General features: G+C 37.0%; 1 protein-coding gene across 6 annotated transcripts in view; it reads right to left on the bottom strand.

The window, feature by feature from the left end:
* Nucleotides 1–15,567, bottom strand: part of LOC127862250 (uncharacterized) — a 65,323-nt gene that overhangs the window by 29,685 nt on the left and 20,071 nt on the right. For 3 of the 6 annotated variants that reach the window (XM_052401296.1, XM_052401297.1, XM_052401299.1), the window contains exons 2-3: nt 9,935–10,099; nt 499–531 (exon numbers count right to left, since the gene is read on the bottom strand). In XM_052401296.1, coding sequence (XP_052257256.1) covers nt 499–531; nt 9,935–10,066 — 165 coding nt within the window. In that variant the 5' untranslated portion in view covers nt 10,067–10,099. The remainder of the gene's footprint in view (nt 1–498; nt 532–9,934; nt 10,100–15,567) is intronic. The other 3 variants (XM_052401298.1, XM_052401300.1, XM_052401302.1) reach the window with 1 other exon arrangement.

The following is a 15,567-nucleotide window of genomic DNA, read 5'->3' as shown; positions in this document are numbered from 1 at the left end:
ACGACCCCAAAAAACGCTTCGGACTTTCAATTGAGCAATACAGGATCATGTACAATTTCGACAGTTGAGCGTGGAACTGTTGTAAATAATAAATCATAGTTAAGCGGATACAAACGTTCCACACTCAACTCTTTATTTGAGACGCGTTCTGAGAAAACTGGGAATAATGCATGTGCGTAAAGTGTCGTCCCAGATTATCCTGAGCAGCCCGCACAGGCTAATCAGGGACGACACTTTTCGCCTTAATTGGATTTTTGCTAAGAAGAGACTTCATTAAAACGAAAAATACCATTAAAGCGGAAAGTGTCGTCCCTGATTAGCCAGTACGGACTGCACAGGCTAAACTGGGACGATTCTTTACGCACATGCATTATGCCCAGTTTTCTCAGAATACGACTGAATTTATCATGAAGTTTCCTTCAGAGACACGCGTACTGAAAGCAAAATTAAATAAGATTGGTTCTGAATAGTGAATCTAGAGAAAGAAAAAAGACGTACCACGGAGGTGTGTGCTCGACGTAGATCTAAGCCCTAGCATGCAGTAAAATACAATACAAATGTCACACACAGTATAGACGTTAAACATGTGCATACTTAAAGCAAACTTATTCCAGTGTATATACGTTCATATAAAGATAATATCTGACCGCCGAAAAAAATATACGTCATATTGTCTGAAGAATAATTATATACTTTGTTAATATCAATCACATGAAATTGCTACTATGAAAATAAATCACATATTTATATATCAATAACAGCAAACTTTAAACAAATAGTTGCCCAACGAAAAAATATTAACACATGATTAAGAATGTTTCTACTGTGTGCGATTAAGACTATACTGAGAAAACATTGTCAAATACTATGAATATCTGTTATATTAACCGTAGTTTGTAAAAACTGTGGATGTGTGTCGAAAGTGATGCAACATTCTGTGGCAAGTCATGACGTAATAAAAGTTTCATTAAGCGGAGTAATGTAAAACAATGCTTCGTAACGTGACATCCATAATAGGGAGATAAATACCATTGCAATTGCAAACGTTTGTAATAAGACGCATATGTGCAAACGAAATAGTATTAAAGCAATGATATAAATACGAACCTATACACAGTTATGCAATATGTATTTTTGTGTGTTTCGAAGATTGCGTGATCCTTTCGCGCCTGGGCTGCATTATGTGCTGACGAGGAGTTTGTCCCAGCATTTTTATCTAGTTAACCAATTTATGCATAGTGGACTCTCCCATCCTTGTAAATGTAATCAATTTATTTCCAAAATTTGGGATGTCTAGTAAATTTATTTCTATATTTAGAATATTTCTTACAGAAATTCCTTTAAGCAAACAGCGCAGACCCAGATAGGACGCCGAATCACGCGGCGTCTCATCTGGGTCTACGCTGTTTGCCAATGCCTTTTTTTCTAGACGCTATGCATACATGGGTTTACTCACTATACTAGTGAAAGTAGTGACGCAACAGTTATGGCAGTAATTTCCAGATATTTAGTTTTTACTGACATATAATATTCAACTATGATGTTCTCTTGTGTGGGGGTGGAGCCGCAGTACAAGCCCCACATGTCCGGTATATAGTATCCACCAAACAAGTAAATATGCAGCGGGAGCGGGGATTGAACCCGGTAAGCTTACTTGAGAAGCGAGTGTATCAGCCTCTGCTTAAAAGGAAAGCCTACAGAGTATCTTACTCTTATTAAAGATTTCTATATAAACCTAACAGAACAAGTAGAAATTGTTATATACAACTTAGCATGTAAGTGTGTGCCTCATTCAGTGCACATAACTACTATATAAAGCCTTGGCCTATCAAAAGCTATTTTGTTTATGTATGCCAATCTATAAAATTATTAAATCTAATTATAGCATTGTTTTAAATTAATTGAATAAGCACGCAACGATATTTTTAAACTACAAACCTTTGAGGACATTCCTCGAATAAGTGTTTCTAATATTCAATGTACATCCAAACACTCTCTTTCATACTTAATAATATTCTTTAACTGTGTGCAAATGCACTCGAGTCTTAAAAATGCCAAACGTGTGTCATTAAGATAGAATCATGCCCGCCCTGGGGTGATTAATTAACTTACAACAAATCACGTTTGAATTGAAATCTCAAATGAATATTAAACACCTTTTAGTATTCATAAATGTTCAATACTTAACGATGGGCGCCTATAGGTAAGGTTTCGTCATACAAGACTTTTGTTGGAGTTAATATTATGATATTATTTAGAAATATATTTAATTATAAATAAACTATTTTAAGAAGTATGTTAACTTTCATTCGTTACAATTAATACAAGGTTGGGCCTCGTGGTCTTAAGCTTTACAATTTAAATCATTCAAATTGATCTTTCACTTCTCTTTTGTTTTGTTTATCTTAATATACTAAACACCTTACACCATAATCGGTCGTTCGCTTAGGTTGCTATCGAGGGACTGTGGACTCAGATTACATAAATCTCATTTTCTATAACATTAATGAATGTGTCGCTTTTGTTCGGCGTTCTTTTGAAACAGAAAGTCGGTTATGTGAACATGTCACCTTTTATAAAGCAATAGATGACCCAAAACAATCAGTCAGAACTCAAAGTAAATAATAAGTAAAAGACACGGATTTCGTATTTGTCAAAACTGGTTTGGAACAAAAACAGACACGTTGATTGTTGGACGAACTTGACAGTTTTGCAGATAACAATTGTGTGAGACCTTGGTAATTTGCAGATAAACAATTTAACAGACTGTTAGTTACTGTAATATAATTTTAAAAGTAGACTATTTAACATTAAAAATAATGATACATATGTTACATAGTATTTTAATACAAACAAGAGCTTTGTCACAGACGTGACGACTACCCCCACATGCCGCATTGACACATAATATTTTGCATGTCGTCTTCACAAAAAACAGCGGACACCATGCTCAATTTTTAAAACGCACTAAGTGACCCCTTGACCTAGTTTTTGACCCAGAAAGGCCCATGTTCTAACTTGGTCTTAAGATCATCTCCATAAAATTTCTGAACAAGTTTGTTGAAGATCAGATGTAAACTAATTGAATTAGAGAGCGGACACCATGCTGAAGGTTAAAAAACGTACTAAGTGACCCCGTGACCTAGTTTGAGGCCCGGAATGGCCCATGCTCAAACTTGTCCTAGAGATCATTTAGTTTGGTGAGGATTGGATGAAAACTACTTGCATTAGAGAGCGGACAACATGGTGAGATTTAAAATGCACTAAGATACCCCGTGACCTAGTTTTTGACCCGGAATGACCCATATTCATACATGACCTTGACATCATCTAGATACAACTTCTGACCAAGTTTGGTGAAGATTGGATGAAAACTACTTGAATTAGAGAGCGGACAACATTGTGATGTTTAAAACGCACTAAGAAACCCCGTGACCTTGTTTTTGACCCGGCATGACCCATATTCAAACTTGCCCTAGACATGATCAAGATACAACTTCTGACCAATTTTGGTGAAGATTGGATAAAACTACTTGAATTAGACAGCGGACAACATGGTGAGGTTTAAAACACACTAAGTGACCCCGTGACCTAGTTTTTGACCCGGCATGGCCCATGTTCGAACTTGACCTACACATCATCTAGTTACAACTTCTGACCAAGTGTGGTGAAGATCGGATTTAAACTACTAGAAATAGAGAGCGGACACCATGCTCAATGTGTAAAACGTACTAAGTTACCATGTGACCTAGTTTTTGATCTGGCATGGCCAATGTTCGAACTTGGCCTTCAGATCATCACGATAAAACTTCTGACCAAGTTTGGTGAAGATCGGATGAAAACTACTTGAATAAGAGAGAGGACACAATGCTGAATGTTAAAAAACGCACTAAGTGACCCCGCGACCTAGTTTTTGACCCGGCTAAGCCCATGTTCGAACTTGGCCTTAAGATCATCTAGATACAACTTCTGACCAAGTTTGGTGAAGATCGGATGCAAACTACTTGAATTAGAGAGCGGACAACATGTAGAATGTTTAAAACGCACTAAGTGACCCCGTGACCTAGTTTTTGACCCGACAAGGCCCATGTACGAACTTGGCCTAGACATCACGTAGATACAACTTCTGACCAAGTTTGGTGAAGATCGGATGAAAACTACTTGAATTAGAGAGCGGACAACATGCTGAATGTTTAAAACACACTACGTGACGCCGTGACCTAGTTTTTGACCCGGCAAGGCCCATGTTCGTACTTGGCCTTGACATCACGTAGATACAACTTCTGACCAAGTTTGGTGAAGATCGGATGAAAACTACTTGAATTAGAGAGCGGACAAAATGCTGAATGTTTAAAACGCACTGAGTGACCATGTGACCTAATTTTTGACCCGGAAAGGCCCATGTTCGAACTTGGCCTAAAACATCATGTAGATACAACTTCTGTCCAAGTTTGGTGAAGATCGGATGAAAACTACTTGAATTAGAGAGCGGGCAACATGCTGAATGTTTAAAACACACTAAGTGACCCCGTGACCTAAATTTTGACCCGGCAAGGCCCATGTCAGAACTTGGCCTAGACATCATGTAGATACAACTTCTGACCAAGTTTGGTGAAGATCGGATGAAAACTATTTGAATTAGAGAGCGGACACTTAATACGGACCGACAGACCGACCGACCGACAGACAAGTTCACTCCTATATACCCCCCTAAACTTCGTTTGTGGGGGTATACGAATTACATGACTCCCATGTCGGACTGGTATACACATCCTCACTAAGAACGTATCGTGTTGAAGTTTTCTCAGACTGTGACAATTGGTTACAGAAAACAATGGTCGGCAATGTTTGTTACAGGCATACGTTCGATGGACTTATCGCCTAATACCCACTATCTTGACGTCCCGAACTTGATATATTCAGGGTGCAGGATCAACGTTGTTCGCATGGGTTTACACACGGGCTGGACAGAATGATGTTAAAACACCGTTAAGAACTGTATATAGTTTTTAATAAGTTTAGTTATTGAAATACATTTGCAAAAAAATCTTTAGTGCATTAAACAGTTTGTCCCGCAGTTTCTGCCGATATCTTAAGTTTTAAGAAAACATCATTGAAAACGTCTAAAATCGGTGCCATGTCATGTTGCGTGCAGCATAACCATATACATAAATGCGTTACACATCGATAATTTTGCCAAAAAAAACAGGCTTAGTAAATACAATAATTGTGATGTTTTTCACATTGCCATAAGCAGCATAAAAAACGTCTTTTATGCATAAGTTAAAAAATATCTTAAGAAAAATTGTTTTAAAAGTTTGTTTTCGAGAAAAGCTCACCATACCGGTGTGTTTACATCCAGTAAAGTTCAATTGTGAACTCCACAAATTCACGTGGTCATGCACCCTGATATTGCTAGTATGTTAAGTTTCTTAAAAATTGGAACCACCTTCTAGAAGAAACGCAATCTCCACGTAGAGCTGTCGTTCCATGCTCTCGCATACACATATGTTGTTGTTGTTTATTTGTTAAAGTATTTTATTATGAAAAGTAATATCATTTTCTTTTAAATTTTGAAATCAGTGTACATGTATCACTTAAGGTTCATAATAAGAAATAAACAAGGGACAAAATCGTCACAAAACCAGGTTTTCCAAGTGAAAAAAAAGTCTGATAAAGGGAGACAACTCAAACTGAACTGATTGTTTATAATTAACCCCATTTGTTTCAAAATAAATCTATTTTTAGTCGTGGCGACCTTGACCTTGGAGATATTGACGTAATTCTTTCGTGCGACACACCGTTCCATAATGGTGAACAAATATGCCAAATGATTTTAAAATCTCACAATGAATGACATAGTTGTGGCCCGGGCAAGCTCATTTATGGCCATTTTTGACCTTTGAACTCAATGTGTGACTTTGACCTTGGAGATATCGACGAAATTCCTTCGCGCGACACACCGTCTAATGATGGTGAACCAATGTGCCAAATGATTTTAAAATCTCACAATGAACGACAAAGTTATGGCACGGACAAGCTTGTTCCGCCCGCCAGCCCGCCCGCTCGCTCGCCCACCCGCCCGCTCGCCCACCCGCCCGCACGCCCCCGCGCGCCAACCCGCCCACTGACTTTCGCCTATCTAATAACCAGTTTTTTCCTTCGGAAAACCTGGTTAATAAAAAAGGGAATAAGAGATGTGTTCGTCAGAAACACAATGCCCCCTACTGCGCCGCTTTGAAATAAAATTTATATTTATCATTTGGCAGGTATAGTTATCATCTCCCTTTAAAGCTTATTACTTCCCTTGGATTTTGTCCAACCCAACCAGGGGGGGGGGTCTGTAGACAGTCAAAATGACCAAGTCAGACATCACTGACAACCAAGGCCTGTGGTTTAACAAAGAGATCATAGCCAGAGTTCATCATGTACCTATATACATAAGTCCAGAGGTATGTAATAAACCCTACCTTTCACGAATTAGTTCAGAGAAGTAATGATAACTATATCATTTAAAAAACCTTTGACAAATCATTCATTTGAGTTATAAATAATCAAAATAAAAAATATGTACAGTAGCTGTGAAAAGAAGTTAAATTCTTGGAAAGGAAATATATATAATATGAGATTTATAATTATATAAATTACTTCCCTTGAAAATAATTGCCTCTAACAAATCTCTATTTTTAGTAGCAAATAATTAAAAGCTACTCTCTATTTTTAGTTGCAAATAATTAAAAGCCACTACCGTGACTGTTGATTCACCACTCAATGTGCAGCTCCATGAGATACACATGCATGCCAAAAATCAAGTTGCTATGTTCAATATTGAATAATTATCTCCCTTTAAAGCTTATTACTTCCCTTTGATTTGTATTTTTGACCTTAGACCTTGAAGGATGACCTTGACCTTTTACCACGATTTGTTTGTCAGAAACACAATGCCGTCTACTGCGCCACTTTGATTTATTTAAACAAGAGCACCGCCTTGCGGGTGCAGACCGCTCATCTATTTTTCTTTTTAAAGGTGAAGGGACCTATCTCAATTTCAATCACAAAGGAAGAAGGGGTGGAGTAGAGGGGGTGTATAGTGTGGGGGTGTAGTCATGTATTACATTTTCTTCCAAAAATGCAAAAAAATGCAATTTTTTTATTTATTTTTTTTTTGGGGGGGGGGATTCTTGGGTGGGATGGTTGGACAGTATTTCAAAAATAAAATAATACAAAAAAAATATTTGTGTTTTTTAACCATGTTTAAAAAATGGGAGGGGGGGTGGGGTGGGGGGGTATAGTGTTAGGGTGTGGTTGTCATTTATTAGATGATCTTTAAGGGGGAAAAAACAACTTTTGTGGGGAGGGGGATTCGGCGGGGGGGGGGGGGGGGGGGCTTGGGGGATGGTTTGGGTGGAGTCTATTGTGGTATGTCAGGTAAGAGTTGTTTTGTCAAAGTATCAATCAAATCTAATCATAAATAAAGAAGTAATGACAATTTTAGCAAAATTTAATAATTTGACCTTGAGAGTAAAAGTCATTCAAAGGTCAAGGTAAAATTTAACTTGCCAGGTACAGTACCCTCATGATAGCTTGAAAGTATTTGACGTTTGAAAGCAATAGCCTTGATACTTTAGAAGTAAAGTGGATCTAAACACAAAATTTAACAATATATTCAAAGTTACTAAGTAAAAAAAGGTCCATAATTCCATAAAAATGACAACCATAGTTATGCAACTTGTCCTTTACTGTCCCCTTATGATAGTTTGCGAGTGTTCCAAGTATGAAAGCAAAATCTATGATACTTTATGGGTAAAGTGGACCAAACACAAAACTTTACCAAATTTTCAATTCTCTAAGTATAAAAAGGGCACATAATTCAGTCAAAATGCTAGTCAGAGTTACATAACTTTGCCTGCACAGTCCCCATATGATAGTTAGTTAGTGTTGCAAGTATGAAAGCAATAGCTTTGATACTAAAGGAATAAAATGGACCTAAACACAAAACTTGACCAAAATTTTCAATTTTCTAACTATAAAAAGGCACATAATTCTGTCAAAATGCACGAGAGAGTTATCTAACTTTGCCTGCCCAGTCACCCTATGATAGTAAGTAAGTGTTCCAAGTTTGAATGCAATAGCATTGGTACTTTATGAGAAAAGTGGACCTAAGCGCAAAACTTAACCGGACGCCGACGCCGACGCAGAAGCCGACGCCAAGGATGACAATAGTTCTTTTTTTGCCAATAATTGGTGAGCTTAAAAAATATATAATTTGGCAGGTCAGATAAGTATGTCCATTTATAGCTTATTACTTCCCTTGAATTTGTTTTTTCGATCCCTAGACCTGGAAGGATGATGTTCACCTTGAAATTTTACCACTCAAAATGTGCAGCTCCATGAGATACACATGCATGCCAAATATCAAGCTGCTATCTTCAATATTTACAAAGTTATGGCCCATGTTGAAGTTTTTTTTCGGACGGACGGACGGACGGACTGACATACTGACATACTGACGGACAGTTCAACTGCTATATGCCACCCTACCGGGGGCATAAAAATAACAACGGTAAAATTATTGATCCACATGGCTCGGCTATCGTCACGTGGTTGGTTATAACGGCAGGGACTTGGCCGAGTTATGATTGTTCCAGTCAAATCCATTCGCGGAGGTGGGAAGAAACGGACACGGGTATTTGTTAAGACGTATAGACTGACAAATCAAACCAGAGATACATCATTCTATCACTCATGCACAATTCAACCCGACCATCCACCCGCAGATCAAATGCGCGGGCGGCAATCAATATATTTTAAAGGCCATTATAAGTAGCATGTGTAATATAATTAAAAGTTCGGTCTCATTCATTTCGAAATAACGGAATTACTGATACGATTAAACATTACTTATTTATTCGATATTCAATTATGACAATGTTAAATGTGATTCTCTATCTCATTTTTAATCTTTAACTCGCAATTGAAACGAACTTGTTTTGAGACTCTCTACGCCTATTAAAGTTATTTAAAAGTTTGTGTTTTGAGCACATAACACCTTAAAGATTGTTTGACAAACGAGTAACGATTATGGATATATACTTATTTAGCATTTGACCCTGAACATTAAATAAAAATGTACTACCGGGTAAGTAGGCATATTTAACGTACGTTTTATCTAAAGACGAACGACGGTCGCCTAATTACGACCGATCAGTACACAAAACCTAACTAACTGAAAGTATTTCTCAAGTGAATTCGGATACTTTTGTATTGTTTTGCCGTTAAGATGATATAGAATAATAATAGTAGTATCTCTTAAAAGACCCTAGCATAATTTAAATAAATCCGACAAAAGGATTATTAAGATTGTTTGCTTAAATATACATGTCACTTTATATTGACAATAATTAACATATTTTAAGTAGTTGAAATTCACACAAGTACCATCCTCCACAAGTACCATCCTCGTGTTATTTCCGCTCATAATACACGGGAAACAATTTTATTCACAGACATACGAAAATAACAGGAACATCTGTAGTGATGGTTTTTTAAGTCATACCTACACATAATAACAATTATTGATTAAAACATGTAGGTTAAAAAACGTTTAATTTTATCATGTTTTTGTGTTGTTGTTATTTCGGAACAAAATATATTTTGATTATATAATCTTGAGAAGAATAATGTTAAACCTAAGTCTCCTATTTTTTTTAAAGAAATGAGTCTAATAATGTGTTTATTTGCTAAATTATCAAACGGAAAAAAAACTCCTGAACAAACTTAAGCTTAACATAACACGACTCTGTGCTCATTGTTATAAACAAACGCTACTCAACGGAGCGTTATGTAAGACTTGAACACGAAGCTTAAAGCGCAACTTAATGCATCTGACATGCTCATTTTCATAGAGTTCACTTTAACATATTTTAATACTTACCGCTGACTTCGGTGGAGCCGGATTCTTAGCGCTCGAAGATGGCGCCGCGTTTCCGTTCACCGCTGGCTTTGCATACGGAGCGGTCACCGGACGTGTTGGCTGCTGCACCTGCGTGGATGCACCGGTTCCCATGGTTACGCCGTCACGTTGTCATGTTAATACGGTCTGAAATCGAAATGAGCGAAAAGTGGTTGACACAGTTTTTCTAAAGCTGTGTTACGATGGTTTAAATATATGCATATGGAAAAAAGGAAGTTTATTTTTAGATACTCATAAACATATTTGAAAAGAATTGTCGAATGTGTCATTCAAGCGACTTCAACCTGTCGTATTCACACTCTTAATTGATCTTTTTCAAGTATCTCGTTATTGTTGTTGCTTACGTGTCACGCGGACGCTCAGGTGCGGATGAAAGGCGGCAAACGCGTCGAAATACTAGTATGACAAAGTTCACACCATACGAGAAGAGGCGAGTATTTTAGCATCGCTTTTGGAAAATGGGACTTAATTCATATGCTTATGCGCGGTCCATTTCCTTTCTTTTGTTGGTGTGGCGCCTTCCGATTGATAACACGAGATGACGTCAAATACCTTATTAATCGTATCGGCGCGCCTATTTCTCATTCTTGCCTGCTGTCGTTTCAACGCCTTTCAAACCAGAACTTCGTAACAGCAACATATAAAATAACGACCGTAAATAACGTTAAATATCATATGGTCTCTTTTATTGTATCGTTCTGGTGTGTTGGCGCGAAGGGCGACAACCGTCACGCCAGAGCCATTAAATATGCGACCGATGCGGCCAATCATGTAAGTGTCGTCATGTCGTGTTGTCAAACGTATTAACGACACGTACAATTCAGCCTTGTTCTGAAAAAACTGGGCTTAATGCATGTGCGTAATGTTTCATCCTAGATTGGAGTCCGCCTAAACTTGATTTTCGGTAAGGAGGGACTTCCTAGAAACTAAAATTACCATAAAAGCGGAAAGTGTCGTCCCAGATTAGCCTGTGCGAACTGTACAGGCTAATCTGGGACGACACTTTACGCACATGCATTAAGTCCAGTTTTCTCATAACGCGGCTCAATTTCTTACCAAGTGTTACGTTTCTCGTAAATCTAAGGAGAATTACACTTAACATGGCAAAGGAATTTATATTTTACATTTCGTTTTCTGTGAGCGCCGACCCCAAATTTCGATAACAGCGAAAAGAAAATTAAAATTGCTTTTGTGAATTTTACTTTTTCTTTCAACCACCGACCTGGTATTTTATTGAACATTTATCTGACCAGCTTCGGGCTGATGGAAAGACGTGAGCGTACGCGCAGACATGTGAATGCATTCAATCATCGTGACAATTTAATCCATTTTATTTACTCAACATACAGAAAAAAATATCGTCAATTTAAAGATCTGTGTTCCGTTTGATCAAATTTTCAGAAGTGATATTTTGATTAAATACTCGGGGGTTACCCTATGTGATAAGAGATATTTTTGCAAAAACATATTCATGATAAAACGAAATGCATGTTACCGCTATCGAGAGCTATTCGGTTGAACAGGATAAAGGCAAGCAAATATGTTTTCAAACTTGTTAAATTGAGTGTACTGATAACAACGTTGATATATTGATAATTGAAATATTGACTGATTTCTATCTCTTAATTGTATATTTATCCATTCAAAACAATTAATTCAAATTGGATTGAACCCGGGACCTCCCGGTTCTAAATCAGGCAGACACTCTACCGCGTCGCTATAAAAGCTAGCGCATATAGCAAGGCAGTATAAGTTCTCTTTATACCGAACCCTGATACATAATGACATAATTTAACATTGAAATGTTGACGGACAGCGCATAAAAGGACGTCAGACCACACACAAAAGGACGTCGCAATAAAGCTTATAAAATTGCGAGCTTAAAAGGTTCGCAGTAGTTGTACATTTCGATTCGTATCGATGTTACCGGTACTTATTGTAAATGATCAAAAAGTAATTGCCAAACGACCGCGTGTTATCACTTTCGTCCTGTCATATTGTATATTATTGCAAAACAGTTATACCAAGGCATTGCATGAGGTATTTCAATATTAATCCATGATTTACAGGCTTATGTAATTTTCGGGATATCCGAAACATGTCCCTTTCAGCAAATATTCAAAAGCGATTAAATACTCCTGCATATTCACCATAAAACGAAAGATATGTTCCCACTATCGACAAATAATTGGTTGACATGAAAAGAACACGGCAAACTAATGTATGTATGTTTTCAAACATGCGCAATTGCAGGCAGTGATATGATCGTTGATAATTTCATAAAAAGCACCGGACTGGAATGATTCGAATTCGTGCCTACAAAATTGCGAGATTCAATGTTTCGCAGTTTTTTTTTCAGTTTGATTCGTATAAAGTTAACCAATTATTCATGAACCACTTACTGATTTTCAGCGACCGTTTAAGTGTGATCAATGTCCATAGTTAACATATAATTGTAACCACATTTTACAAATTCGTTGTATTTTGGTATTAACAATGAGCTGATGCCCTTTTATCTTGCTATTGTAATGTCCATGCATTACATACATAAATTGTATTACTTTTGCATACGCAATATGTGAGTGTAAGTATATGTAACGCATACACTTGATATATTCACTTAAGATTTTCCCATTTAACTATAAATATGTGTTTAAATCATATGATGTGATCTATAAAACATGAGGCTTTTAATGAAAACATAAATCTTTTCATGTTTTATATTAATATTGTTCACTACATTTTGCATGTATGATTCACACATTTTTATTAGTATTGTACATAAAAGTAATAGTTATTAAAATAATATTTGTGTAAGTTGCTGTTTAGTTTTGATTTCCTGAAAAAATTGTTCCAATAACCCCATGCGAAAGAGGCGTACGTGTGTTTGTTCAAAAAAGTGGGGTCGAACCTCTAACCCCCTGTTTTTCAAGCCAGTGCATTACCAATAGCCCCGATCACTATCTATGTGGAATAAAAGATCGTTTAATAAGAAATCCAATCAATAACGCCATTAATAGCATGTACGTTAAGAACGCCCGAACACCCAATAACCCCGGAAAAACTCAAACCAATAATTCAGTCCAAAATAAATCGGGTTCCTTATCGACTCAGTACCAACTCTAACAATCATCACGCAACCGACCAAATTCGAGAGGATAAAAACCAATCGATAATCATGATAACACTGAAGAACAACTATAATGGACACGCACTCCTAATGTAGAATTGTAATAGCTTTTCGAGATTATTGCCTCCTCATGTTGATATAATAAAGGGGATAACGATTGAGAGTAATCATAGAGCCATGAATTCGAATCGATGAAGTCAAGGATTATTTTTACGATATTGCACACGTGTATATGTTCGTCTATCATTTAAACGGATTTGTTCACAGACGTTCGTGTTGTTTGTGTTGTTTTTACAAATATTTTTTCATGAATTTACATTAAAAACTTTCCACATAAAATAACTAGTTGCCTTTGTGCATTATATAATAATGTAAATTAACATGTTCACAAAATATCAATCATGTACATGTATACTTATAATGCGAAAATAATACGGTTGGTAAAACTTTCATGTATACTTACTTAACATTGTGTATCCACACTAAATATATACAAATCAAACTCGTCGAATCTCAAGACTTATCGTTCACGAATTACGAAAATTTGGATTATTTTCTAAATGATGTCTTATTTATGATGAAAGGCACACCGCCTCGACGGGTAATACAAACTCGTACACAATTATTACACACTGTTCCAGAAAGTCCTCAATGATTTACCACTTCAAAAAAATTGATTCCTTGAGCAAAACTTCTGTCCATAACAAATGATGTTGCAAGTAGATCGTTTAAAAGAGAACAATGTCATCCATATAATAAACATAAATGCATGTCTATGTTTGATCAAACGTGCAAGAACATGCGACGAAACGTTTTCCCTCAAAAACCCGTTAAATTGACACCCTGCTGTGAATCAAATTTGAATTTCAAATTGAACTGTTTTTAATTTACGAATTACCCTTTTGCAATTGATATTTGTCGAGTAATGTGTTTTATTAGAGATTATAGATCAAAACGTTTTACGGCTTGCACTGAACAGTGGCGTAGCTGCTATTATGCACAGCGGGCCCGGGCCTACAATATTTTTTGAATCATGAAAACAATAAAAATGCTTCAACGTCGAAAATGCATTAAAATGTTGACCCTGAGGCGGGTGAGGTGTAAAGCAGTAAAATATCAAAGAAAACAGGCCATAGTCTTATATTTTCTTATCTTATAATGTGTCTAGATATGCTTTAAATCTCACCACAGGCGTTATATGACTTAAAAATTTTCAGGCGGAGGGACCCCCGGACCCCCCGTTTTTATGTATCATGTCCGGACCTACAACTCAAAAAATGCTTGCTACGCCCCTGCTGAAGTTGAAATAAAATGTTAAAGCAATTACAACTTATTACAGCCTAAAATAAGGCGACATGTGTACGAATACATAAATTAATGGCTAAACAGTTGAGTTACAGCGAACCTTCTACACCGTGACAGAACCTCTGACGTCGTAACTGAGACCTTTATCACAACCGAAACAATGCTTGATTTGCAGCATTTATTTTTTTGAACCGCGTTATAAGAAAATAGGTATTATGCTACATGTCGCTAGCGTTATTCCATACCAGCCTTTGCTATTAACCCATTAATGCCTATCGTCTAAAAAAAGGACCTTAGCAAACAGCGTAGACCCTGATGAGACGCCGCATGATCCGGCGTCCCATCAGGGTCTGCGCTGTTTGCTTTAAGGAATTTATGTAAGAAATATTCTAAATGTAGAAATAAATATACTAGACATCCCTAATATTGGAAATAAATTGATCCAATTTAGAAGGATGGGATAGTCCACTAGGCATAAATGGGTTAACAGGAGCTACACTTTCCGCTATAAAGTCCGCTACTATGTGAATGCTTAGGCTGGTCTCGAGCTGTGCTGACCGCATATGGCATAAAACACATTTTTGCATTACGCTGCTCATTTTATTTAAGCAAACATGTCAGCCCAGTTGGTATAGCTCCTGCAACACATTCAAACAACGAAAAATTTAAATATGGCACACGTCATACGAAAATGGGTATAATACCCTATGCGATCAGCGTAGCTCCAGAACAGCCTGCGCAGTCAGACAATCTAGTCAGGAGCAAGGCTGTTCGTTAATGAGGCCACGGCATATTGATTGACTTTAAAGTAAGCTAGTCTGGAGCTACGGTGGCCGCATATAGCATTAAGACCAAATCGCCTGACGCGGGTCTTGCATTCCATTACGTTGGTGATGGTAACAAATGAAAATGGACATGGATTTTCAATAAATTCATAACTAACTGATTTTACGTCGTGTTCCATTGTATCGCCGCGACACTTTCTGAAAGTCAAGCACATGAAATGTATTAGTCAACAAACCGCAAATCGAGATTTAAACCTTAAGTTTAATACTAGAGTCAGTTAAATCGCATAGATGGTGTAGGAGGAACAATTACTCAGTTACCTTCATTAATAATTGAACATTTAGGTTACGAGCTTATACAACACCCATTGTCC

This window comes from Dreissena polymorpha, chromosome 16, assembly GCF_020536995.1.
Source record: "Dreissena polymorpha isolate Duluth1 chromosome 16, UMN_Dpol_1.0, whole genome shotgun sequence".
NCBI lineage: Eukaryota > Metazoa > Mollusca > Bivalvia > Myida > Dreissenidae > Dreissena > Dreissena polymorpha.
Note: the sequence above shows the minus strand (reverse complement) of the source record. Positions and strands in the feature narration are given on the sequence as shown.